A 26,992-nucleotide genomic window follows, 5' to 3' on the forward strand; every position below is an offset into this window, starting at 1 on the left:
AAACACTTTGGGGTGATACCAATAATAGTGCTTGCTCACGTGCTGAACACTTTAATCCTCAGAACAACCCTGTAAGGTAGGTACTATACTATCCCTATTTTGCCAACATGGGAACTGAAGCACAGAGAGGTGAAGAAACTTGACCAAAGTCACCCAGTTGGAAAGTGGCAGAGTGTACTTTCCTAGCCACTGCATTATACCTTACTCTTTCTGGGACATATAACTGGACTTGAGGGGAGAAGAGAGAAAATGGTAGAAGAGACAGACTATAGACCTGATGCATAATTTATCCCAAGAGCTGATTTTATTTGGAAATGTGCCTCCACAACTTGGTGGCAGTCTGGGGGCAGATGGCCCCTGGCTTGCTTGTTGACTCTCTTTCCCAGCCTAGGGCACAGAGTCCTTGGGGTTAAGGCACAGGGTCAAGTTCTCAAGGATCAACATCCCTGACAGCCTCAGTGGTCTGGGGCCTGGGGCTGGTGCAAAAAAATGAACCAGGTTCCATTCTGGACTGTTTCATGGTTGGAGGGCCTGGGCCCTTGGCACCAGGACTGTAGCTCCTTCTTCTGCAGGGGCTGGTGTCACCCACAGGCCAGCTGTGGCCAGGTCCTAGTAGGCATGAGGTTGGGGGAAAGAGGCTAGCAGAGGTTAGTTTTCTGGTGCTGGGTCCACTTTATCTTCCTGAGGGGCGGAAGCTGAGACGGGCGCCTCTTCCCCACAATTGAGGGACTTCTGCTGCTCACTGCTGCTGGGTGAGGGGGTCTTGTTGTCGTGGGATCCCCAGTGAGTCAGGCGTTTTAGGGAGGAGTCACGGCGGACAAGTAGAGGGGCCTGGAAGCCTGTGAAGGAGCTGCTGGTGGTGGGACGCTTGTCTAGCAGAAAAAAGGCAGGTATGAGGAAGAAGCAAGGTGCATGTAAAGGGGAGAAGTTGAGGGGCCTTGCCTCAGCCCTTGGGGGAGAGGAGAACCCGCTGACCTGCAGTCCTGTGCTGGCTCTGTAGATCTGGGGGTATCCCTTCCACCCTCCCTTCTCCCTCCCCACTCCAGGGAAAGCTCCAGGGTCTAACCCTTCTCACCTCCAGGTTCAATTGGATGCATGAGCCGGTTCATCTGGACATTCCAGTGTTTCACGTTCGTGCTGGCCTGGCGCAACTTCCGTTGTGCAGCCTGTGGGGGCAGGACCAGGGAGGAGTGGGTCAGAGCCACCCTCCAAGACAGAGAGTCTTGACCTTTTCAGGTTCACACGCCCCTTAGGATCTGACAAAGGCTATTGATCATCTTCCCAGAAAAACTCATGTATGTTCATAAAGAGTTATGTATATGAACAGAGTTGGCATCCAATTTCAGGGGACTCATGGGCCCTCAAAGGGTCAGAAATAACCATAGTTTCCACTTATTAAGCAGCTAAGGTGTACTAATATCTTATGTAACTTCCAGAGCAGAAGTTAACAGCAAACAAATTCAAAAGAGGTTAAGTGCCTTGCCCAGGGACATACACGGAGCTCTGAACCACTGCATTACACCACCTTCCCAAGACCTAATGCAAAAACCTCTGCTCCAGTGTTCACCCAGCCATTAGCAGTGGTTGTGGGGTGGGGAATCATAGAGGAACTTTCCCTTTCTTTGATACTTATTTCTATGTTTGAATTTTTTACAATGACCATGTAGGCCAACAAAGCAAAATAAAATAATCAATATTAATAAAAACAAAACTTCAAAAGTTTTGAAAAAAAGTGTTCTATGGAGATTCAGGCTCCAAAGAGTGGAGCCAAAGTACAGGGATAGCAAAGTAGGGGCTGGAAGAGTAGGAGGAAAAATTTTTGCCCAGATTAATAACAATGATAAAAGTCATAGCTAAGGTTTCTTCAGTGCTTACTACATACTTAATTTCACGTGTTATCTCATTTAATCTTCATAGTAATGCTATTACCAGTCCCCTTTCTCAGATAAGGGACTTGGAACTCAGAGAGGTTAGGCAACTTGTCAGAGGTCACACAGCCAGGCAATGATGGAGCCTGAGGGATAGAGCTTGAGGGGAGATTCCAGAGCCTGTGCATTAAGGAGGGGAGATTCCAGAGCCTGTGCGTTAAGGCGCTCACCCTCGTTCACCTGGCAGCCTCCAACCTGCTCCACCCCAGGCCTCACCTCCACGTCCTCGTCAGCTCTCTGCCGGTTCTGTCGCACCTCCTCCAACTGCTGCTGGGCCTGCTGCAGGGAGCGGCTCTGCAGGGCCATCTCCTGCTGCAGTTCCTGCTTCTCCTGCTGCGCCCGCTCAATATAGCGCTCCTGTTCCTCCTTCAGCTGCAGCAGCTGCTTCAATTTCTCCTCCTCCTCCTCCAGCAGTCTGCCAGGCATCCACTGTGTCACCTCCAGAGCCAAGGCACCTCGCAGGTGCTCGGCAAGTGGGGTGGGGTGGGGGGGGGCGGGGGCGGGAAGTCAGGGAGGGGAAGCAGAAGGGGCCCCTCAGTTCTACCTGGTCTGGGCTAGGCGCACGGCCTCCTCATCTTGCCGAGCTTTCACCTCCAGTTGCAGGGCCTCCTGAAGCCTCTGCTGCATCTCCTCCAGCTCCTCGATGCGCTGCCGCTGCCGGGCAGCCTCCTCCTTCTTCAGCTCCATCTCAGCCTGCATGGAGGCCCTTGCCTGCTCGGGAAATGGAGCCAGGTCAATGGGGGCATGGGGGAGAGAGGCAGCAAGTATGCTGCTCCTTTCCCCAGGGCTTTGCTAGGCCAGCCCAAATACTTATCTCTGGGTCAGGGTCTGGGGAGTTCCTTCAGGTCAGTGTTTCCTGATCTGATCCCCTCTGCAAGCCTGACTAACTCAGATAATGATCAGTGAACTACATGGGGGAAAGGGGCTCAAGTCATCCCCTTTTTAGCACCAGCCTTAATAGTTATTGTTATACATTATAATATAACGTTTTATAATTATAATTAGGGTAGTGCTTGGAAGGGAATGACAATAATTATAATTGTTATAACAATTATAACTCAGAGTGTTTCCTTAGTTGATCTTCCTTTCCATACCTCTATAAGCCAAGTTCTATTGCCATCAACATGTCACAGGTAACTGAGGCACAGAAAGGCTGAGTAACTTGCCTGGGATCACAGGGTTCCTAAGAGGCAGAGCTGGGATTGAATCCACAGTGTCTGACTCCAGATCTAGATCTCTTAAATCCTAAATCTAATTGCCTCTACACGCTTAGTCCGCCTCCACATTCATCCTGCCTTCCTCCCATCCTGCATTCCCCAAACTGGTTTCATTATAAACTCAGATCAAGTCTAGTCCAACCTAGTCCAGCCTTGGTCCAAACTCATGCCCAATCACACCGTCTTTAGCAGCTCCTCTGTCCAGGTCCCGCCCCCAGCCAAGGTTTCTGAGCCAGGTCCCACTCCACACCTAGCACTCAGGTCCGACCCTCCCATTTCGTAGGCTCAGGCCCCGTCCCCTACCGTCTCTCCTCTCAAGCCATCCCTCGGCCAGGTTCCTTATCCCACAGGCCCTGTTCCTGGCATAGTCCCCGTCCCATACCCATCCTTCAAGCCCACAGGCTCTGTCCCCAAAAATCCCTCAAGACAAGCCCCGCCTCCACTTGCATCCCTCAATGCGTGGCTCCGCTCTCGACCAAGGCTCCGCCCCAGGCCCCGCCCCCAGTGCTCAGCTCCCAGGCCTGACCGCACCACACCCCTCAGCCCACTGCCTCCTGCGCTGTGCGGCCCCACCTGCTCAGCCTCGCGCAGTTGGCCCTCGAGCGCCAGTTGCAGCTCGCGGTGCTGGCTGCGGCGCCGCTCCTCCTCCTCCTGCAGCAGGCGCTCGGCCTGCCGCTGCGCCTCCTGCAGCAGCTCCAGCTCCTGCAGCTTCCGCTCCTTCTCCTCCTGTAGCTGCTGCAGCCGCAGCACCTCCTCCTCCTTGGCCGCCCGGCGCCGCTCCCGCTGCTCCCGCTGCTCGCGCCGCTTCTGCTTCAGGTCCTTGTGCAGCGACATCTTCCCCTCGGCCTGCAGCCGGATCGCCGTCTGGATGGCTGCGGAGGGAGCGGGAGGGGCTGGCCGGGGGCAGGGCAGCCTCGAGGCGACCCATCGCCAGAAAGGGGCCTTAGGAGTTGCCCGTGTCCAGTGCCCAGCCTCCCGCTGGGCAAAGTGCTGTCACCCCCTTTTCACAGGTGAGGCGACTGAGGGCCAACCAGGTCCAGGCCACCTAGCGAGCACTCACCAGCCGTCCATTCCTGGCGCTGGCGCGTGTCTGAGGCGCTCATCTCGTATGTGCGGGAGGCAGTCTTCACACAGAACATGCAGCGCTTCCCTTCTCGGTCGGGCATCACCTGGGAGAAGGTGGACGGCCCCAGACAGGCTGGCTTCACTGCAGTCAGGGCCACACCTGCCCCAGGGGTGCTGCAGCTCCAGCCGCTACCCACGCTGGCTGACCATCCTCCCCAGGCACCCCTCCCACTCTGACAGGAGCCTGCGTGGCTCGGTTTGAAGGTTAGTTATGGGGATACTTGTGTGCCCACAGCTCTGTATCCTTTGCTCTTTGAAGGTGGGACTGTTCTCTTGGTATCTCTCCATGGGGCCTAGCACAGAGGGATCACTCAGTGTTTATGCAGATCACGCTGGAACATCTCCCATGACAGGGTCCTCACAATCGAGACCATTCATTTCCACAAAGCCCTGCCTGTTGAGAAAGTTCTCCATTCATTCATTCCACAGATATTTTGTAGTGTCTACTGAGTGCCACTCATTGCTCTGGGCATTTGGGATACTGAGATGTGCCTAAGAGACCCAATCCCTGCCTTCCCTAAGCTTACCTTCTAGTGGAAAATAATAGCTACCACCTACTGAGCTTCATGTGCTCTAGAGTCTGTACCAGGCATGGATTATTAGCTTCACTTTACAGAGAAAGAAACTGAGGCTCTAAGAGGTCCAGGAACTTGCCCAATTCACACTGCCTATTAGTGGTGGAGCTGGATTTCTGCCTAGATCTGTGCTGTTTCCACAATGACAGCTGTTTCCCTATGTGACAAAAATGGACAGAGCCTAGGATGACTATAATAATAACATTTTTAATGTAAAATAACAAGTGTTGGTGAGACATTGGAACTTTCATACACTGCTGGTAAGAATGGAAGATGGTGCAGCCACTGTAGAAAAGTCTGGCTGTTCCTCAAAAATTAAACATAGAATTAATGTATGGTTCAACAACTCTACTCCTAGGTATGTACCCTGAGAAAAAATATATATCTACCCAGAAACTTGTACCTGGATGTTCATAATAGCATTATTCACAATAGCAAAAAGATGGAAACAACCGAATAGCCATCAAAGAATGGATAAACAAAATGTGGTACATCCTTACAATGGAATATTATTCAGCCATAAAAAGGAATGAAGTCCTGATTCATGCCACAACATGCTTGAGAACATTATGCTAAGTGAAAGAAGCCAGACATAAAAGGACAAATATTATATGATTCCACTTATATGAGGCACCTAGAACAGGCAAATTCATGGAGATAGAAAGCAGAATAGAGGTTACCAGGGGCTGAAGGGAAGGGTGGATGAGTTATTGCTTAATGGGTACAGAGTTTCTGTTTGGGATGATAAAAAAAGTTTTGGAAATAGATAATTGGGATGGTTACATGTGAATGTACTTAATGCTACTGAATTGTAGCACAAAATGGTTAAAATGGCAAATTTCATGTTATGTATATTTTTTCACTACAGTTTTTTAAATTGTTGTTTGAAGCCTCTAAAATAATGGACAGAGTCAAGGGAGGGAAAGGGATGGGAAGGGAGAAAGAATAGGGAGGTATAGAGCTGCCAAAGGAAATGGAATTTGGGTGAAGGGGAAAGAACTTCAAAGAGGATTTTTAGAAAATTTTGCTGGGTAGAGTGAGACATAAGCCATCTCCTCTGAAATCTTTAGCAAAGTCCACATTATTCACCAAAGACTTTAGTATTTGATTTGCAGTTTGTTTTTTTTTTTAAAGTGCTGACATATGGAATCTAAAAAAGACAAACAAATGAACAAACATAACAAAACATAAACAGAGTTATAGATACAGAGAACAAACAGGTATGTTTGCCAGAGGGTAGGGGGCGTAGTGAGAGGAAGGAAAAAGTTGAGGAAGATTAAGAGGTACAAATTTCCAGTTGCAAAATAAGTGAGTCATGGGTGTGTAATGAATAGTGTGGGGAACATAGTCAATAACTATGATTACATAGTTAACTTTGTATGGTGACCTATCATAACTAGACCTATTGTGGAGGTCAGATTGAAATATATAGAAATACCGAACCATTACGTTGTGTAACAGGAACTAACATAGTATTGTAGGTCAATTATACTTCAAAAACAAACAAATCCATAGAAAAAGAGATCAGATTTGTGGTTACCAGAGGTGGGAAGGGAGGTTGTTGTGGGGATGGAGGGAAGGTAATTGGATGAAGGTCATCAAAAGGTACAAACTTCCAGGGCTTCCCTGGTGGCACAGTGGTTAAGAATCTTCCTGCCAATGCAGGGGACACGGGTTTGAGCCCTGGTCCGGGAAGATCCCACATGCCGCGGAGCAACTAAGCTCATGTGCCACAACTACTGAGCCTGCGCTCTAGAGCCTGCGAGCCACACTACTGAGCCCGTGTGCCACAACTACTGAAGTCCACACGCCCTAGAGCCCGTGCTCCACAACAAGAGAAGCCACTGCAATGAGAAGCCTGTGCACCACAACGAAGAGTAGCCCCCGCTCGCCGCAATTAGAAAAAGCCCGCGCACAGCGATGAAGACCCAACGCAGCCAAAAAATAAATAAACTAAATTTAAAAAAAGAAAAAAGGTACAAACTTCCAGATATAAGATATAAGTACTAGGGATGTAACGTACAACATGATAAATTAACACTGCTGTATGTTATATGGGAAAGTTGCTGAGAGAGTAAATCCTAAGAGTTCTCATCACAAGATAATTTTTTTCTATTTAATTTTGTATCTATATGAGATGAGAGATGTTCACTAAACTTATGTGCTTATCACTTTATGATGTATGTAAGTCAAATCATTATGCTGTACACCTTAAGCTTATACAGTGCTGTATGTCAATTATATCTCCATAAAACTGGAAGAAAAAATAAAGTGTGTTACTTTTCTAAAAGAAAAAAAAAAATTGCTGCCATGGCTGAGAATAGCCTTGAGGTACCCAGGTATGCAACTGACCCTTGAACAATGCAGGGGTTAGGGGTGCCAAACCTCTGCCTAGTCAAAAATCCACATATAACTTTAAAGTCAGCCCTCAGTATCCTGGTTCCACATCTGCGAATTCAACCAACTGCTGATGGCACTGTACTCCTGAATGTATTTATTAAAAAAACTTCACATATAAGTTCCAACTTGTGTTGTTCAAGGGTCAGCCGTATTTGGGTTGCACTCATCTAAGCGGGAATTTGTCACTGTGGCTTTTCCCGTTTACCCTCGTCCTGACCCCCTTGCCTTCACACTGCACTGGAGCCCCCCCTGAGCCTTGAGATGTGCTCTACCCCCTCAACTGTCCCCCTCACCTCCACGCAGCACTGCGCATCCAGCAGGATTGTACCCCTTTTCTCCTTGCACTCTTCACTCCCGAAATAGCAGAGGCAGCTGGGCTGCAGCTGGAACCAGCGTTCTGCCCAGTTCCTCCTCAGGTGCCCTCGCTTCCACAGGTAGCCCTGCCAGCCAGAGCAAAGTCAGAGGCATCACTGCCCACCCCGACCTTCACCCTCCTCGGGGTCCTCCCCTAGTTCCCAGCCTGGCCTGACCTGCTTCAGGACGTCTTGGATGAGTTCCTGGTAGACCTCGTGGATGGCCATGCTGAGGGTGTCTCGCCCCACGCCTCGCAGACAGCGGCCTGAGTTGAAGAGCTCCAGGAACTGCCAGACGCTGAGCCCGCTGGTGCTCTGGGCTGCCTGGGCCTCCTGGGCCAGCAGCTCCTCCAGCTCACCCAAGCCCACCTCCAAGCTCATGCTGCTGAGCACCTTCTTCAGCAGGTATTCCACCTGGAAGGGGGGAGGGAAGGCTTGGTGGCTGCAGCAGGCTGTGGGGCTGATGCGAACACCAGGGGGCGCTCCCACCAGGCGCCCGGAGCCTGGGCAGAAGTGACCAGGGACAGGAGGGGTGGGTAGGGTAAGAGGACAAAACAACTAAATGCTGGAGGACACCTGAGTAGAGATTTAGGAGGGGATCCTGGAGCCCCAACTTCAATTCAGGCATCCCCTCCCCGAGCTCCTGTCCCACTCCTTCCTGCCTTGAATTAAGGGCAGGGTGAGGTGGGAGCTGAGGGGGCCAGGGGCCAGGCCGAGACAGCAAGTCATAGAAAATGTCAACAGGGGAACCAGGGCCCTCTCATCCAATATCCTCACTTTGCAGATGACAAAACTGAGGATCAAAGGGGGAAGTGGGGCTTCCCTGGTGGCGCAGTGGTTGAGAGTCTGCCTGCCAATGCAGGGGACACGGTTTCGAGCCCTGGTCTGGGAGGATCCCACATGCTGCGGAGCAACTAGGCCCGTGAGCCACAACTACTGAGCCTGCGCGTCTGGAGCCTGTGCTCCGCAACAAGAGAGGCCACGGTAGTGAGAGGCCCGCGCAAGGCGATGAAGAGTGGCCCCCGCTTGCCGCAACTGGAGAAAGCCCTCGCACAGAAACGAAGACCCAACACAGCCATAAATAAATAAATAAATAAATAAATAAATAATGATAATAAAAAATAAAGGAATTCCTTTCAAAAAAGGGGGGGGGGAGGTGACTTGTTCTGAATCATACAGCAAGTTGGTAGCAGCCAGAACTCAATTCAGATCCGCATCCCATGAATCCTTATTCCAAGCCCCAAGCCCCAACCTTAGGGATCCTTCCCCTATGGGAGGGCAAGGGGATTGGAGGTGGAGTAAGCAGAGCAGGGACAGGAAACCTGTTACACAGGAACAGGAAGTGGTGGTTGGGGTAACTCCTGCTGCAGTTTGTTCACACTGTGTGTTGATCACAGTAGCAAGCAGCTTTCTGACCTCTGAGAGGCCACCTCGTCCTGACTGGCAGGAGTCTGACAAAGATGCCCAGCCAGCCAGGTGTCTGTATAGATAGACACATGTCCCTCGACTGCCCCAGCAGCTTCTTGGGAAACTCTCTCCAGGACTTTCACTCTGGGGGCTACTGGGTCTCTGCTGGGAGTGGGGCGGGGCACCCCCCACTCTTCCCACAAACAGAGGCAAGGGCACGAATCTGAGCACAGTTAGATGTGCCAGGACTTCTTGTAAATATGGTGGCTCTCTCCCCCACGTACCTTACTCTAAAGACCTAAATTCGCCCTGGTATCTTCGCAACCACCAAAAGGGCTAAAGGGTCAGGAGAAGGCTGAACGGACAGGGGAGAGGGGAGGGGGAGTAGAGGGAGGGTGCAGGGTGACTGGAAAAGCGGGGGGGGGGGGGGCATCTGCCCTGGCTTCACCCATGAGTTAAGGAGGTAGAGGCTGGATTCTAGGCCTCTACTCCCAGGATGCCTTCTCTGGGGCCCTGAGCTGAGTCTGCCCTGGCTCTCCCCTATATTGTAGAAGATAGGAAGAGAAAATCTGAAACCAGGGGCAGACTTGGTTGCCCACTTGGAGTAACTGGAGAGATGTCCCAGGAAGGTCTCTATTCCCCTAATAATAGCATCCTTCTCAGATTGCCACAGTGCCTAAAATCCTGCCATTTGATTTTAAGTGTTCTCATTTTTATTATTATTATTTTTTTTAATGTTCTCATTTTTAAATGCCCAGTAATGTATCAGGTGTTCAAACCTCTGTGTAAATAGAATTTGCAGATCATTTTCCTACTGTGAGGGCTAGCAGAGCCTTGAAGGAAGTGTAGTTTTTGACCTCCTGGGAGAAGGCATAATTGCTCTGATATGGACACTTATAAGCATCTGGAGACAGATGGGTGTGAACAGGTCCCAGGGTGGGGAGATAAAGAAGAAAGGGGATGTGGGAAAGTACGGAGGCAATTTGGCCTCCTTCATGGTTCTGCTAAGGTCTGTCCCCAAGTGATAAAGTCCCTGGGGCTTACCTCATCAGGAACCATGATCAGAGGGTACTTGTCCTCAGACAGGAAGTTGAAGAGGCACCAGAGGCGGAAGGCATCCTGATTGGAGAGCATGCTGTTCCCGTTGCTATCCACCCGATAGTTCTTCTTGGCCGTGAGGGTCCAGCACAGCTCATCAAAGTGCTCCTTAACGAAAGCCCCCTCCTCCACCTGCCACCAGGCCGGCAAGTCAGCTGAGAAGGCTGCCCCGTCCCTGCTCTACCACCCAACTAGGCTCCAGCTGGCTTCTTAGGGTCATCTATTCCCCTGCTCCCCGCCCTGCCATGTTGGGGCTCTAACCTGAGGAGTCCCTGAGCTGATGATCAGGTAACTAGCTGACCAACCAGCCTGACCCCAGCCCCCAGCCCTGCTACTGCCACAACTCCCTCACAACCACTGCCCCCAAGTCCCCTGCACACAGAGAAACTCAGGTCCCTCAGCCCAGGGAGAAAGAAGGGGAAGCCCAGGAGAGAATGGACAGTCAAGGAGAACCTGAGAAGACAGCGACAGCTGGGAGAAGCAGGGGGGACAGCACTTGGGGGAAACTGGAGAGCCTTTTGTAAAAGTTACAGCTGGAAGCTAGGCAGGGATGGGGTGCAAGGTCGTGGGAAAGGTGGAGGCTAGGATAGAGCGGAGGAAGCTGGAGAGTGAGTTAAGGGGAGCCAGGAGGGGGCAAGTGGCTGGGCGGTGAAGGATGGAGATGGGAGAGCAGGGATGGACAGAGGGGACAGAAATGGGGTTCATAGGGGGAGGAGTTGGGATGGCAATGTATTAGGGTGCTGCTCAGGTTGGGAAGTGGAGAGAGGTTAGAGGGGCCCCACCTTGTCCAGGATGTATTTGTTGAGGTAGGGCATGTACCCCTGGCTGGACACAGGGCCATCGTCATCATCTCGGAAGTGCTCCTCCAGGGCCACAGGGTCGTGAGGGATGTGCAGGACGGTGTACAGGTTGTGGGACAGCACCTGAGACAGAGGGCAGTTTGCCTTCCTGAACGCCAACCAACACTGGGCCAAAGGGCGGCTCCCACCTCCCCACTTGTCCCCACCCCCATCCTGGCTGAGTCTTCTGCATACATGATTCAATTCAATCATAACTAAAGCTTCTGTATATATAGACACAATGGAATGTTATTCAGTCGTTAAAAAAGGAATGAAATCTTGCCATTTGCGACAACAACGGATGGACCTTGAGGGCATTATGCTAAGTGAAATAAGTCTGATAGAGAAAGACAAATACCACACGATCTCACTTATATGTAGAATTTTTTAAAAAGGGAAAAAAAGGTGTTCACAGATACAGAGAACAGACTGTTTATTGCAAGAGGTGTGGAGTGGGGAGGTGAAATGTGTGAGGGTGCTCAAAAGGTACAAACTCTGGGTAAGTCATGAGGGGACTTCCCTGGTGGTCCAGTGGTTAGGACTCTGAGCTCCCAATGAAGGGGGAACGGGTTCGATCCCTGGTCAGGGAACTAGATCCCACATGCTGCAAGTAAAAGAGCCCACGTGCTGCAACTAAAAGAGCCCGTGTGCCGCAACTAAAGATCCTGCATGCCACGACGAAAATCCCGCGTGCAGCAACTAAGACCCGGCGCAGCTAAATAAATAAATACAATAAATAAATATTTTTTTAAAAGTCCTGGGGAGATATAATATATAGCATGGTAACTATAATTAACAATATCGTATTGCATATTTGAAAGTAACTAAGAGAGTAGGTCTTAAAAATTCTCATCACAAGAAAAAGAATTTTGTGTAACCACGTATGGTGACAGCTGTTAACGAGACTCACTGTGGTGATCATTTCACAGTATGTATATAAATATAGGATCATTATGTTGTAAACCTGAAATTAAAATGTACATTATACCTCAATAAAATCCAAAAAACTAGAACATGTACACTTGCTATGCACCAAGCACTGTGCTCAGCACTTTATATATACTTCACTTAATCCACATAACAAGTGTTTATATCCTCATTTCACAGATGAAAAAAACCCCTAGGCTCTGAGACATTAAGTAACTCACCCAAGGGCACAGGGCTGGCAGAGCTGGGATTCAAACCAAGGCAGCCATGCTCTTTGCCACTTCGTCAGGCAGGTATGTGCCCTTTCTGCAGACAAGGACACCGAGGCTCAACCGACTCAATCACTTGCCCGAGGACCCACACTGAGCAAGAGCCTAGGATTCAAATCCAGCTCTGCAGATCCCAAAGCTCAAGGGCAGAAGCCTGACATCTACCATCAAAGACTCAGGCTGCAGTGTGCCTAGAGTCCAGTGTGTCTGCTCCAGGAAGGGCGTGTGCAGTTCCAGTCACTGCCCTTCTAAAGATGGAAAGGAGCTGGAGAGGGAGCAAAGGAGAGGCACGAAAAATGGTCTGTGGGATGTGGAGGACAAGGCTAAAAGGGATGGCGGCCATGACAGTACAGAGGGAAAATGGGTTGGTTAACAAACCCATGATATTAGAACAAGGAGATCAGGAAAAAAAATAAAATTGTCTTGGGGTAATTCTGTTGTAGCACTTATCACAGACAGCGTGAATGATTAAAAATTGTCACCTACTATGTGCCAGCCACTGTATGAGGTGCTTTCTATACCCCACATCTAATCTCTGCAACCGTGATATGTAGATATTATTATCTCTGTTTTTCAGATGAAGATGCTGAGGCTTGGAGAGGTTAAGAGTAAGTGGCAGAGTTGAGGTTGCAACTGGTTTGTTCCCGGCTCTGAAGGCTGCTTCCCCATTAAAACATTGACCCTGGGGCTTCCCTGGAGGCACAGTGGTTAAGAATCCACCTGCCAATGCAGGGGACACGGGTTCGAGCCCTGGTCCAGGAAGAGCCCACATGCCGTGGAGCAACTAAGCCCATGCGCCACAACTACTGAGCCTGTGCTCTAGAGCCCACGAGCCACAACTACTGAAGCTCGCACACCTAGAGCCCATGCTCCACAACAAGAGAAGCCACCGCAATGCAACGCCCGCGCACTGCAACAAAGAGTAGCCCCTGCTCGCCACAACTACAGAAAGCCTGCGCGCAGCAATGAAGACCCAATGCAGCCAAAAATAAATAAATAAATTTATAACAACAACAAAAATATATATATATATATATTGACCCTGAGCCTCATTCCCCAACTATATAGTGAACTCTGGAGGCAAGGTCTAGGTTCATCTTTATGTCTCACAGCACCTATGTCTTCTTCTGCACACCAAAGGCAGTCAATAAATGCTGTATTTAAGGGCTGCTTCCATCACCAGCAGTCCACCTTGGAATCAGCTCCTCTGAGGCAGAAGCTGGCAACATCCTAGAGATGGCGTGTATACCAAGCCTTCATTTCTTTATTCTCTTTTGTGAGAGGAGGGGTAGAAGGGTTTGAGACTTCTTCCCAATGTTCTCCTGGGCCTCAGGTTCAACTCAGCAAAGTGGGAAGTTGGGGGGCCAGCAAGGGGATTGGTGTTTCTCTTTTCCCTCCTTTCCCTCTGGACAGCCATCTCTGATCCCCACCCCAACCCTCATTCCCATGATCTTCAAATTATCTCATGTGCCATCTTTGGTTTTGCCTACTCTTGTTCTAAAGGACATCTGAAGTTTCTTCCTGATGAACTCTACCCCCCTCCCTTATTTTGGTAATGGAGCCTTGATTTTCCTTTGAGAAGTAACTCTCCCCCATTTTCAATATCTGTGGTATTGGCCATTTGCACCCCTACCCCACCTGGCTGCAGGGGTGGGCACATTGGAGTCATGGTGTTTGGTTCAAGGATGAACATGACCAAATCTAGGCCAATGAGAATCAGCCCTGGGATTTTTGCTTCCTCTAGTGGAGAAGAGGTATACTCTTTCCCATGGGTATACATGGAAAGAGTTAAGCTGTTAGAAGATAGATGTAGCTGACATTTTTGTCCCTGTGTGGGAAGTACTTGCTTAAGAATAAAGCTATCAGTGAAAAAAAGCAGAGTCAAGGTATAAAGAGTCATCATTTGAGGACCTAGATCCAGTCATGCCTGAAGCCAATACTATGCTTGGAGTTTTGTTGGTTATGTGAGCCAATCTATAACATCTCCTTTAAGTAATTTTGAGTTTGGTTTCTACCACCTATATGCAGAGCAGACATGATTAATACATCTGTGGTCATAGGATACCAATCCACACTCTAAGAGGTGCCACCACTTCATGCTTAGCACTTAAAATCCAGGGTGACCAACACAAGAGAAATACCCACTTCTGAAGAGATAGGTGTTATTCTAAGAGTTTCACATATTTCTACCTGTTGCCTCCTGGCCTCTTTTCAAATTACCCATGTCTTTATCTTTCTTCAAGCCTCCTAAAGCACCTCTTTGAGGAAGCTTCCTGCATAGCCCAGCCAAATGGCTACACTCCAGTGAAGCGTGCAGGGGGATATGGAAGGCCAGGAACCTTCACTTTCTAGTTATGAGGCCTTGGATAAACTCCTTCACCCCCTGAGCCTCAGTATCATTGTCAGTAAAACAGGGGATAATACCCACCACGTACAGGGGCCATGAGGATGGAGTGAGATATTATAGAGAGAGTGAGAGAGTTAGCTCTGTACAGAACAAATATAAGTTCCCTTCTCATATAGAAAGTGCAATTTCTTACCTAACAAATTAGCAAAGATGCAAAAGACTGATACTATCAAGTATTGAGGAGATTGTGGAGAAATGGGGATTCAAATGCCCCACTGTTGAGATGTGAATTGGTAGTGTTTCTGGAGGGCAAGACTGTATCAAACATAAAATTGGGCATGACCGCAGCATTTTTAATCATCTAACCTATAGATGCTCAAGAGAACAGTTACCTGTACAAGAATGCTCACTGAAGCATAGTTTAGAATAAAAGGCATTGGGAACTTCCCTGGCAGTCCAGTGGTTGGGGCTCTGCGCTTCCACTATGGGGGGCACAGGCTGATTCCTGGTCCCGGAACTAAGATCTCGCAAGCTGCGGCATGGTGGAAGGAAGGAAGGAAGGAAGGAAGGGAGGAAGAAAGAAAGGAAGAAAGAAAGGAAGAAAGGAAGGAAGAAAGGAAGGAAGGAAGGGAGGGAGGGAGGAAAGGAGGCAGTGAAGAAAGGAAGAAAGGAAGAGAGGAAGGAAGGAAGGGAGGGAGGGAGGAAGAAAGGAAGAAAGAAAGGAAGAAAGGAAGAGAGAAAGAAACGAAGGAAGGAAGGAAAGAAGAAAGGAAGGAAGGTAGGAAGGAAGAAAGAAAGGAAGGAAGGAAGAAAGAAAGAAAGAAAGAAAGAAAGAAAGGGAGAATAAATGAGGCACTGGAGACAGCCCAAGGCTCCTTCAAGAGGGGACAGGTGGGCTTCCCTGGTGGCGCAGTGGTTGAGAGTCTTCCTGGCGATGCAGGGGACACGGGTTCATGCCCCGGTCCGGGAAGATCCCGCATGCCGTGGAGCGGCTGGGCCCGTGAGCCATGGCCACTGAGCCTGTGCGTCCGGAGCCTGTGCTCCGCAGCGGGAGAGGCCACAACAGTGAGAGGCCCACGTACCACAAAAAAAAAAAAAAAAAAAGAGGGGACAGGTACACCAAGTCACGGACCTGTGTGTGGTTGAAAATTTTACTTCTGCCACATGTATACTTATGGGCAACTGGTTTAACTTCTCCAAGACCTTAGTCTCCTCCTCTTTGAGGAAAATAAGGCACCTGCTCCACAGGGTGTTTTAGAACGAAGAGCTTAGCACAGCACCGGGTACATAGTGCAATAATAGAAATTGCTTAATAAAAGTTGTGAGCTATTTTTATTATTATATTTGTATGAACAGACATGGTAAGATATGCATACTATACTGGCAGGTGGAAGATATGCATACTATACTGGCAGGTGGAAAAAAGCAAGCTGTAGAATGAAATATTTGTAAAATAATATGAGTGCAAAGATTATGCTGAACCATATTAAACTGCTATGTTAGTAAGTCAAACATCAGCAGTTTCATATAGTTCAACCTAATAAGTTTATTTGTACATAGAAAAAATTTAGAAGACTCAGCAAACTGTTAACAGCTATCACTCTACCACTCTTCCCCAGGGAGGGGAGGAAATTTCACCTTCTTTAACACTATTTTTGTCTTTCGATTTTTTTAACCAGTAAAACATATTTTACTTTTCTAGTAAATTTCAACTTCTTTAAAATTATATTCTTCTGAACCAGGAGCATATATTGTTTTCATGACAAAAAATTTTAAACTATAGAGATAAAAAACAAAGGGTGCCATTAACCCCTGTTGTTAATGTACCCTGCTATTAAGTTGCTCTGTAATAATGTTCTTTTGCTGTTCCCTGTTGGTGTGAGCATTTCTGGGTGTTCTACATTCCTTGAGGGCAGCAAGGACTCTAATGTCAACCCTGACTCCAGAGCTCAACACAATGTCCCCCACATTGTGTTAATCAATGTTTTTGACTAACTCCCCAAGTCTAACTTAAATGCTGCAGTGGTTTCCCAAGGTTCTCAGAGTAAAATCTCAGAATCTCTCCAGAGATTTTACTCTGTACCTTCTCTGACCTCATCCCTCTTGCTCACTTCTCTCCTGCCCCTCTGGCCCCTTTGACATTCCTCAAACACACCAGGCACACTCTTGCCTCAGGGCCTTGGCGCTTGACATTCCTTCAACCTGAAACATTCTTCGCCCAGGTCACGGCATGGTCCACACCCTCTCCTCCTTCTGATCTTTACTTAGATGTCACCTTCTCAGGGAGGGCTTCTCTGACCACCTTATTTAAATCTGTAATCCTATCCCCTCTACCCCCCACACAGTAATGATAGGGGTATCTTCTGCTTTATTTTCCTCCATGTCATGTATCACACACTTTTACTTATTTTGTTTATCATCTGTGTTCTCTTGACTAGAACGTTAGCAACACAAGTGTGCGGTTTTTTGTCTGTTTTATTCACTGCTGTATCACTGGATCTGGCATATAATGGATACTCAGTAAATATCTACTGAATGAACCTAAGTGCTTCAAGGGGAGAATTAGGAAAAATACAAAAGTCAGATAGACTGAATCTCTCTGAGCACATGAACCTTGCTGGGGCTCAGTTTTCATATTTCTAAAAATGGAGTTCAAGGAGATGATGTACAAATCCCCTCACACCCCAGGATAGAACCTGCCACCCAGCAGCACAGTTATCTGAGCTGTTCCTCTCTTTGGTTCATTGGCCCACGCTGTCCTCTAAGACCTTCCTCACCTGGACATTTTGCCAGGGGAATCTGAGGAGACCAGGGCAGAGAGGCTCCGACCCTGTTAGCCATCAGGTGTCAGGACAAAGAGGAATTAAAGGCTCCAGACACTCAGGGCTCAGGGCCTCTCCCCAGAGAGCTCAGCTGACCTCAGACTGCCAGGCTTCCTGTGCCTGGGTGCGGGTAAGGGCCGGGGGTGGGGAGAGAGTGTGACCAGAGGAAGGTCATGCTGGAAAGGAAATGGCAGGAGTGGAGGCTGGCTTGCGGAACTCACCTGCTGATTTCAATCAATCCTTAGCCCTGGAGGTAGGGCTCTCATTATCCTCCTTTTACAGAGGAGGAAACCAAGGCTCAGAGAGGTGAAGTGTCCTCTTGCTCAAAGTCTGATTCTAAAGCCCTACGCTAGATCTCTGCTACATTGGCTCAGGTTAAGCATCAGAATCACCTGGGGAGCTGGTTGAAACTGAAATCTGCTGGGGCCCGCCCAGACCTACTGACTCAGAGTTTCCAGGGGTGGGGTCCAGGTGTCTGTAGTTTTCACAAGCTGCCATTTGGGCTCCCCCAGAGAGGATTCTCTGTCTTCCCCACCCACCCAAGCAGCCCGACCTCTGGGTTGGCAGCCATTGACCTTTGAGAGGCTTCATTTATTCACTATTTCCTCTGGAGGCATGTGGGGGTGTGGTTCTCCCCTGGGGGCTTGGGAGTTCCCTAAAAGCTCCAGTGCAGCAATGCGATGGGCGCCAGGCCCATGGTCCTGTAGTTCGCAGACTTCAGGAGTAGACGCAGATACAGAGGGTTTGGGAATCCATAAAAGTACCAAGCACTAACTGCAAAAAGAATGACTAATTTCTTTCTCCTAGATGGCCTATCGTCTTTCTTCCTCCCTCCCTCCCCCCTCCCTTCCTTTCCTTCCTTCCCTTCCTTCCCTTCCTCCCTTCCTTTCTCTCCCTCCCTCCCTCCCTCCCTCTCTCTGTCTTTTAGATGGCCTATAGTCTTTAAATGTATCTAGGTGCTAAGTGATTCTTTTTTTTTTTTTTTTTTTTTGCAGTACGTGTCCCCTCAGGCAGACTCTCAACCACTGCGCCACCAGGAAAGCCCTAAGTGATTCTTTTAAAATATATAGATCCTTTTTAAGAGTCATTGAATGTATTTTTCTCAACCAGTGGGGTACTAAAGCAAAACTATCATGAGGGAGTAGCACCAGGAATTTTAAAAGGTGGGAATCTCTGGATTAGCTGTGTGCCTGCTGAGAGCAAGAAGGGGCTTGGAGGGGTTGGCTGTCAGCATCAAAGGAAAGACAGAGGCTCAGAAAAGGGAGAGGAGAGGCTGCATCAAGGATCAACTTCACCTACTTGAGGTGCTATGTTAAAATGTATTTTCCGAGGCTAGTCAGAGAGCTTGGTGATCCCCAGTTCAGCCCTCAGGCTTTACAGATGAGAAACCAGAGGTTCAGAGATGGGCAGTGACTTGCCTAAGGTCACCCTACTGGGGAGCAATATAGGCCTCAGCTTACATGGCTCTGAGTCAAGTGCCCTGCACATCATTGAATCATCCTCCCCTTCCTCCACACTCTAGACTGAGAAGACCAACAGCAGGCAGGGGTCAGGGCAAAGCTTTAGACCCCACTCATCAGATTCCCAGACTGGAGTTTTTATTAACTTCTCCTCTACCGAGGAGAAGGTTGTTGTCCCTCCCCAGAGGAGACACAGCCCGAAGCTCAGAGGCTCTTGGTGTGCAAGAGACCCTCCCTGGGCCCCAGGACTGCCCCGAGTGCCAATGAGAGGCTCAGGAGCCTGGGAGACCTGACAGAGCCAAGTAGGGAAGGCCCTAGTTCACCCTCCCTGCCTTCCCCCTGCTCCTCTCCGTCAAGGGGAAGTGATAAGCCTCCTAGGATCCTCACTGAGACACACTGCTCCAACCACGCGCCCAATCTCAGGCCCCTCACCCCAGCCCTGGCAGTCAGGGAGTGAGGAAGCCGAATTCTTAGCTGATCATCCATGAAGCCTAAAGCCAAAGCTGCTCCCACAGGGAAGATGGTACGGCCATCAGGAAACCCATCATTCTCAAGGCTCCCCTCCCTGCAGCCCTCTGTCAGGAGGGGAACTCACTCCTAAAGCTCTTTAAAGAGGGAGATTCTGAGGACCCTGCCAAAGCTCACAGTCCTGAGAAACTCTGTGTTCAACCTAACTCCGTTCTGGGCAGAAGTGCCATTCTTACTGATCTATTTTTATTTTTCTCAACCCACGTGGACAAAGGCTATTGTACTTTCTATAAGAATTCAGAGAAGAAAACTCATCTCATCTCTCCCCCAAGCCTTCTCTTCTTCAGAGAAAACAATCCTGACTCCTTGGGGTACTTCTCAGAGCACTTGCTCTTCCTCCTCCTTCTGGCCTCAACACGGCTTTGCCCAGGACAGCCGGTGGCAGCCTTTCTACCAACACATCAGGGGAGAAGTGGTGACTGTTGCAGACAGACGTAGCCTGCTCTGGGCTGGTGCAGGTCTCCTGCCTCTTCCCAACTGAGGACGCCAAGGCCAAAGACAGTTTTAGCAAGAACAAGCTAACCCCAAGATCTCTTCCCTTCTCACCAAGTCTTTCAGTGGAAGGAGTGTGCCCTGCAGGTCTGTCTCTCTCATCTGCTTCTTCCTCTGCCTTCTGGCCACTTCTCTATTGCTCTTTTGCCTTTCTGGCATCCCCACCCCCAACACTATCACTATTTCCTCCCATTCCAGTATCTAGCACTATGGGCTTGAGGGAGAATTGCCTTCCTTATCTTCCTCTCCTATGACATGGGCCCTGCCATTTCTGCCCCACCGGCCGCCAGGCCTGAGGCTCCCACTGCTAGCTCAGATTCCCAGAGTGGGCAAGTTTTCTGTCGAGTGGGTTGAAATCTACCATTGATCCTGTGGGACCACAGAGGCTGCTGGCAGTGGGCTCAAGGTGAGCTGCGACGTGGTACAAAGACAGCAGATGGTTCAAGTATGCAAGCTCCCCAGGCGACCTTCCTTGCAAATACTCAACCTGTGGGGGTGGGGAACAGGTATCCACCCAGTAAGAGGCCAAGACAGAGGCTCAAACTAAGAAGGCTTACTGCCTGATTGGCCCAGGAAACGGAGAGCCACGGAGTGCTGTATCTTCCACGTATGAGAGGCTTAGAGAGACTGGAGGTGTCATAGGGCCACAGGTAATGGAGTGGTAGAAAATGGAACCTTGGAGACAACAAACCATGGAGGTTGGGATTGTTCCTAAAAGATATTAAAGGGGCAGAGTGGGAGGTGGATGTAGGACATGGAGTTTCCACAGGATGGATTTTGGATGATCTGCTTTTCCTCTATCTATACTGAAGACCTCACTAGATTACATAATAAGACAATTTAAGTAGAACCTGTCTGTTGGGAGATTCTCTCAGATGATCAAAAGTGGTAGTGGACTCTCCTTCCTGGGGGAGCCAAGAATCATTTACTGGATGCTCACAAGTCTGGCTAAGGGGTCGATTATGGGATAGGACCAGTTTAGGACATCCAAGTTCATCGTGTCCAAGTTCAAAAGTAGGGGGATGGAATAGGGGTGGGGTACAATGCCTAACCTGTCCCATCCGTCTCTCCCAGGTTTCCAGGCACCTCCTAGTTCGATCAATTAGAATGGAGGTTTCCTTGAGACTGCACTCCTCCTCTGTGTGGGGTGGGTGGCAGGGGAGATGCCAGGATACTATGGCCTAGCCTCATGCCAGGCACATAGCTGGTGCTCAGTAAATATTTGCAGAGTGAATGAATGAACCCCTAAGGCAGATCCCAGAGGGCTGAAGCCCACCCTGCTCCTGACTCCCCGCGTTCCCTGGCTCCAATGGCCTAGGGCCTTGTTTCTTCCCCACTAACTAGGGTGAAGGAAGCACTAATGCGGGGCTACAGGAAAGAAGGAGATAAACTTTTCGGCCCCCCCAGGAACTATCTAGGACCAAGCATGAATTTCAGGGCAATCACTGATGGGGCTCTTCCTGGGCTCAGATTCCACACCTTCCCTACTCGAGTTCTCAAGGTCTAAGGTAAGTTTCTCAACCTGGCATGTAGGTGTGAGGGGGGTGGTGAGCCAGGCAGCAGTATAATGGGGTCTTCAGTCCTTGCCCCTTCCTACCCCTGTCCCACCTGGGGGGCAAGGTCCAGAGGAGCTGCTCTCCTGCGAAGGATGACTGAGCTGGCCTGGTTTGGGACTGCGAGAGGCTCTTGAACCCTCTCTCTCAGCTCCAAGAGGAAGTGACTGACAAGTACTAACTAACTGTCTCTCTTCAAAGGCAGGAGGAAGCGGCAGGAAGCAGTAGGGTGTGTGCCCAAGCTTGACTCTGGGGAGACGTGTGCTCATCACACAGAGTCTGGGATGTAGCTTGGCCCGTGGCCCTCAGGACTCCATGATGGGACCTCTACTCTCCCGAGAGTTGGGGGCCAGGGCTCTGGGCAATGCCCCTGCACACACCTCACTGGGGCCTCTGGACAGGGAGCAGCAGCATCCACTAGGCCATGTTGCCCCAGTTCCCCAGCACGGCCCTCCCACCCCTCCTGGGTCCCTGGCTAGCTGGGTGCCCCAGGAGGAGCACAGGGTTCAAGTCTAGCTTCAGGCAGCAGGAGCTGATGAGACGTGTCTGCCAGCCTCCCCTGTGCCCCGGGTGCCCCTCACCTTGAGCTGGGACTTGGAGACCTTGCCGCTCTTCTCCACGTCCAGCGCGGTGAAAGCGTACCAGACGGACTTAAGCAGCTCCTTGCGCAGGGCCATGGCTGAGGCGACCGCCCTGCCCAGGGGCGTCTCTGACACCAAGATCCGGTTTCAGGAAATGCAAACGGCTGCAGAGACCACAGAAGGGCCATGGTGCAGAGCAACAGCTCCACCTGCCTGCTCTCGCGGGCTCCCCACACTGGCAGGACCCAGCCTGTTGCTCTTGCAGTGCACAGCGGCACCACTCCCTGCATGTGAACTGGGGTCCAAGCCCTGGGGAGCTAGAGCCCCAACTCTGATCGGCCTGCTTCGCTGGGTGTGAGGCCCTTTAGAGGCCTCCTCAGCCCCAGAGCCTCCTGGAGCCTTCTGGGCTCCCAGAGGCAGCTTGATGAGGGAAAAGCAAGCCCATCCCGACTTTGGAGTCAGATAAAAGGGGGCAGGTCCTGTACCAATTCCACACTTACCAGGTAGGAGGCTTTGGATCAATAACTTAACCTCCTTGAGCAGTTTCTCATTGGTAAAGCAGGAGAAATACTCACCTCATAGATTGTAAAGAGGTCTGAGAATGGATGTAAAGCACAGAGTAGGCACTGGATAAAGCATTTCTTTTAGGACCATCTAACATTACTGTGGTGGTAGGGCTCCTCCCAAGTGGAAGAAAACAAAAGGCAACAATACAAACTTGGAGGAGGAACTGGGCCAGGGCAACTCCAGGTCAGGAGGACTTGGCACATGATTGGCTGCCTCCCCATCCCCTAGGCTTTGGTTCTAAAAGGCACCCCGAGCATTGCCCACTCTGGGGCCCCACTGGCCCTGACCTAGAGATTCTGAAGCTCATGGGGGTGAGGCTCATGGTGGGGTCCAGCTTCAGGGGTGCCTGGGAGCAGGAGGCTGGCGATTCAGGGCCGTCCACATCAGTGCTTCCGTTTCTTTAGATCCAGTACCTGTGAGGGCTGGGGCATATTCCTGCCACGAACAGTGGTCTTGTATGTTGAAGGAGCCTGCTCAGGCAATCGAGACACCCCTCCCTGGGGGCATGTCCCAGCTCCCCCTGCTTCCAAGGAGCTGGTGGCAAAAGTAAAAGAGCTCGCTAAGCATCCTAGGAGAGGATGTCTGCGTTGGGGAAGAGGGTGGGGCACATCCATGACAATGGAGAGAGGAAAAGAGGCACCTGCAATCCCTGCAATGTTCCCACGCAGGAGGGGTCAAGCCCAAGAGTTCTTTCCATCAAGTCCCTTTCCCTGCATCCCTTCCTTCCCACCAGCGCTGGTCTGGTCCTACCATGTACTTTTCAGTGGGGTCTGACTGTGGCTTTGGAATTCCATGGCCCCAGACACCTAGGTGGGTACCCCCAGAGCTGGGTACCAAAGCTAGGACTTCAGCACCAGGTAGCAGAGGCATCAGAGACCCTGGGTACCTTGGCAAAGGCACCCCCCCTCATGGGGCTTTGCCCGCTTGGAGCAGTGGATTGTGTGCTGTGTGTGGAGGGGCTCTGATGACATAACACAAGGTAAGGTAGAGAAAACAGAGTTCCTCCAGCCCACCCATCTTGAGGCCTGAGACCCGACTGGAGCCTGGGAGCAGTGCTCACACTGGTCTTGCTTGGCTACCGGGAGCCTACTTGCTCAGCTGTGGGCAGGAAGCCACCGGCAGCTCCTCAGGGCTTCTCTCACACCAGGGCTTCCTTCCCCCTGTGCCTCTGGGAGGGCAGGCCCACCAGTCGGGCATAGAGGCTGAGTGAGGTTTGTGCCCGGGATATAGGGCCAAGAGCCTGATTTGACCAGCCCTGCCACCAGGGCCCGAAGCTGAAAGGAGGGAGGAGGAGGGAGGGACCCAGGTGGAAACTTGGAACTTTTATTAAATACTCATTCACCCGTTTGCCACCACCATCCAGAGCAGGAAAAAAAATTATCAAAATGGAATTAAAAAAAATAAAACAAATTACACCCAATCCCCAGTATGTACAAGGTTGCTCCCTGCCTCTCTGCCACAGAGAGGTTGGGGAGCAGCTGGGGGTAGGGGTGGGGCTGGGCACCTTTTCTCCAGCCACAAGCCCCTGAGCAACTCTGACTGCGGTGGCAGAAAGTCCCTGCTGCCAAGTGGCCAGACATCTCGGCTGGCCTTCGGGGAGGTGGTTATTGCTGGGAGGGGCAGTGCTGGGCCCAAGCTGCCCCTACTGGGCTGAAGGGCTGTCTGCCTTCTCCCCTAGTGGGCAGTGACCAGTTGGAGGAGAGGACCTGTCCCAAGAGCAGCCCCAGTTGCCACCTGAGAAGGGGAGTGGACCAAGGGCGGGAAGGTTGTTTTCTAGAGACAGGAGAGGGCGCTCAGGTGATTTTGGGGGGAGGACACCCCAGTGCAGCCTGCTGATCAAGCTTGTCCTCCTTAGCTCCTGAGGATGACACACTCCCCCGATTCCAGCTGCTTGGCCCTTCTCTTGGGCAGGACGCTTGTGCCCTTCAGGCCATTTTCCTGCTGCCTTCTTGCCCTAGAGACCTGTGTGGCCGCCTTCCACGTGTCAACCACAGCCTGGGCCCTTGGAGGCAAGGATGCCTGTACGGCATGGCACCTCTTCCAACATGGTGTGGGACCCAGCCCTCTCGGGCTCAGCAGCCGCTCTCCGAATCTGTGGTCTCCAGGGTCACAGTCCCCTGCTGCATGGCAGCAGTGGCGACGCTGATGGCCTCCTCTAAGGTCTGCTGCTCCTCCAGCTGTGGGGAAGGGGGAGGAGAAGGAAGGAGAGAGTGAGACCCTCCCTCCTAGACTCCAGTGGTAGTATATGAGGCCTACTTTTCTGAATCTCCACCCACCCGGCGCCAAACACCTGAGCACTTAGCAGGGCCCCGAGAAACAGGAAGTTCACTCATAGAATCCTATTAGGCTAGGCGTGGTGAGGAGCTGTGCAACGGTCCAGGGTCAGACAGAACAGTTTGCTCATAGAAGGGGAAGGACTGATTGGAGTAATCATCTACTTCTTTTCCAGATGAAGAAACAGGGACACCAAGAAATGAAGGGTTTAGACCACCAGGGAGACTGCCATCGAAGTTATCCCGAAGGTCAGAAGGGGCTCCCTACCCTGACTCAGTCAAGAAAGAGCCTGAGACAGGTGTGTGGATGCAGGCAGAAAGGGATTTGTCCTCTGAAATGGGCTCTTTTTGAGCCAAATGCTGTCCTCTTCAAGACCTCCATCTAGTTCCCCTTCCCTTCTAGTTCCTTTCTGCGGCCACAGTATCCTACCAGACCTCAACTCACCTGCACCGCAATGTGAGTTCCGTTGGCTGTGGCTAACAGCGCCACCTGTTGATGATGAAGGGATGCTACACTTGAGTCCTCAGCCACCACAGTCCCAGAGGTAATGATTGTGACCTGAAATACAGAAGAATGAGGTTTTCCAACACACCTACATTACTCTCCCAACCCCCAATCCAAAAAACCCCTCCAAGCAAGGTGGCTGGGAACAACCCAGAAGGAAACGAATACAACCATTATGGGTCAGATTAATTAATTAGCTTGGGGCTCAGAGCTAAGTGGGGTTGTATTTTACTTTAATTTACAGCCAACTTAATTTAGGAATTTTGAATCACAGAAGGACAGAGCTGTAAAAGGTCCCAGAGATAATTTAATCCCCTCATTTGAAGATGGACTAAAGTTCATGGAAAAGTAACGTGCCTATGGCAGCAAAGCAAATTAGGGGTAGACTGAGATTTAGGAACTGTCTCTTGACTCCCAGTGCAATGCTTTTCAACAAGAGTTGCCGATGACCCAGAGAAGATGTAGGGAAGACCCTTTATGTGTGGGAATCTTGGTCCTCGTATGAAGGCTTGACTAATTAAGCCTGCACTTTAGGGCTCATCCCACAGAAAGGAAGGACAAGAGAACAAGAAACCCCAAGCAAACCGCCTGGCCATACGGGCTGCGTCTGGGTGCCATCGGCGCTGACCATGGTGACTGTGTGTGTGCCAGATGTAGCAAGGTCATCATCATGACTAGGGATGGTAAGGGTGGTACTGCCGTGCTGGGTCACCATACTGATGGCACTCCCCAGTGCCTGCAGGTCTTCTGGTGACAGGCTGACCTGCCAACAGCAAGGAAGAAGATGAGCTGGGAGTGGAGGGGAGGGCTGTCTGAAAGCCCCCAGGCAGATGAATCTGTTCTCCCAGAGCAGGTTCGCTTATTGGTAAGCTAGAAGATTAGCTTCTTGTCACAGGGTGGAGGGAGTCAGGACAAGCAAGTAAAACAGGCCCTAGGTTGCAAAGAGAGGCTACACTGGAAGAATTCTGCTGACCACATCTATTTATCACCACTTTGCCTCAGGGCTCTGTTCCATGCAATTCAGGGTCTCCACCTAATTTCATCCTCATATCAACCCTGAAAGTCGTAAGTGCACTTGACAGTGAGCGTGCTGACAAACGTCAGGTTATACTGCTGGCTAGAAACGCCAAGTTTCCAGATCCCACACCATGCTCTGGCCCGTATACCGACACGTCTCTCTTGAGAAGGACATCCAAGTGTTTCACTCAGATGAACAGGACGTGTCAGCCTCCAAGTAAAGAGGGAAACTATTAACTGTGCTCCAGGAGTCACAGAGACTGAACTGGAAGCATGAGGAAGAGGTGGGGGCCTGTGTTACAAGATTTGGAACCCTCGGTCTCAGCTCTGAGATCCATAAGGCTAAAAGAGAGAAACTGGGTGGACGTAGGGCTGTTAGAACTTGGAGCTCCCCAGAGAGAGTGGGAGAGGGTACCAGCCAGAGTGGCCCACCCCACCTCTACCCCGAGGGTCTGTACCTGCTGGGCACCATCCTGAGTGATCAGAGCCACCTGGGGGGCCCCATCTTCCTCGGCCACCATAGCCACTTGGGCAGGGATGTCATCACCCTCTTCTTTCACCTCCGACAGGTAAGCAATGCGGGGTCGTTTGGGTAGCGGGTTCTCCTCGGCTGCAGAGGCGGCTGGGAGAGGAGAGCCCAGGCTGACACCTGCCACCAGGTGGTCACGGGGAGGCCCGGCTTGTCCCCACTCTCACCTCCTGCCCACGC

General features: G+C 50.6%; 2 protein-coding genes across 5 annotated transcripts in view; both read right to left on the bottom strand.

Moving 5' to 3' along the window:
• Positions 1 to 276: 276 nt before the first annotated feature.
• Positions 277 to 22,030, bottom strand: DEF6 (DEF6 guanine nucleotide exchange factor). The gene is made up of 11 exons (XM_060110178.1): positions 21,922 to 22,030; positions 10,886 to 11,026; positions 10,050 to 10,235; positions 7,776 to 8,012; positions 7,539 to 7,685; positions 4,206 to 4,314; positions 3,719 to 4,017; positions 2,473 to 2,639; positions 2,145 to 2,343; positions 1,076 to 1,166; positions 277 to 872 (listed from the first exon to the last, which is right to left on the bottom strand). The coding sequence occupies exons 1-11, from the start codon at positions 22,015 to 22,017 to the stop codon at positions 649 to 651; spliced, it is 1,896 nt and encodes a 631-aa protein (XP_059966161.1). The 5' UTR covers positions 22,018 to 22,030; the 3' UTR covers positions 277 to 648.
• A 2,391-nt stretch (positions 22,031 to 24,421) lies between these two features.
• ZNF76 (zinc finger protein 76) overlaps positions 24,422 to 26,992 on the bottom strand; it is a 32,197-nt gene continuing 29,626 nt past the window's right edge. Inside the window, exons 11-14 of one of the 4 annotated variants that reach the window (XM_060109449.1) lie at positions 26,742 to 26,905; positions 25,865 to 26,029; positions 25,207 to 25,320; positions 24,422 to 24,665 (exon numbers count right to left, since the gene is read on the bottom strand). In XM_060109449.1, coding sequence (XP_059965432.1) covers positions 24,561 to 24,665; positions 25,207 to 25,320; positions 25,865 to 26,029; positions 26,742 to 26,905 — 548 coding nt within the window. In that variant the 3' untranslated portion in view covers positions 24,422 to 24,560. Of the gene's footprint in view, positions 24,666 to 25,206; positions 25,321 to 25,864; positions 26,030 to 26,741; positions 26,933 to 26,992 lie in introns of all 4 variants that reach the window. The other 3 variants (XM_060109448.1, XM_060109451.1, XM_060109450.1) reach the window with 3 other exon arrangements.

The sequence above is a fragment of the Mesoplodon densirostris genome, chromosome 10 (genome assembly GCF_025265405.1).
Source record: "Mesoplodon densirostris isolate mMesDen1 chromosome 10, mMesDen1 primary haplotype, whole genome shotgun sequence".
In the NCBI taxonomy this organism is placed as follows: domain Eukaryota; kingdom Metazoa; phylum Chordata; class Mammalia; order Artiodactyla; family Ziphiidae; genus Mesoplodon; species Mesoplodon densirostris.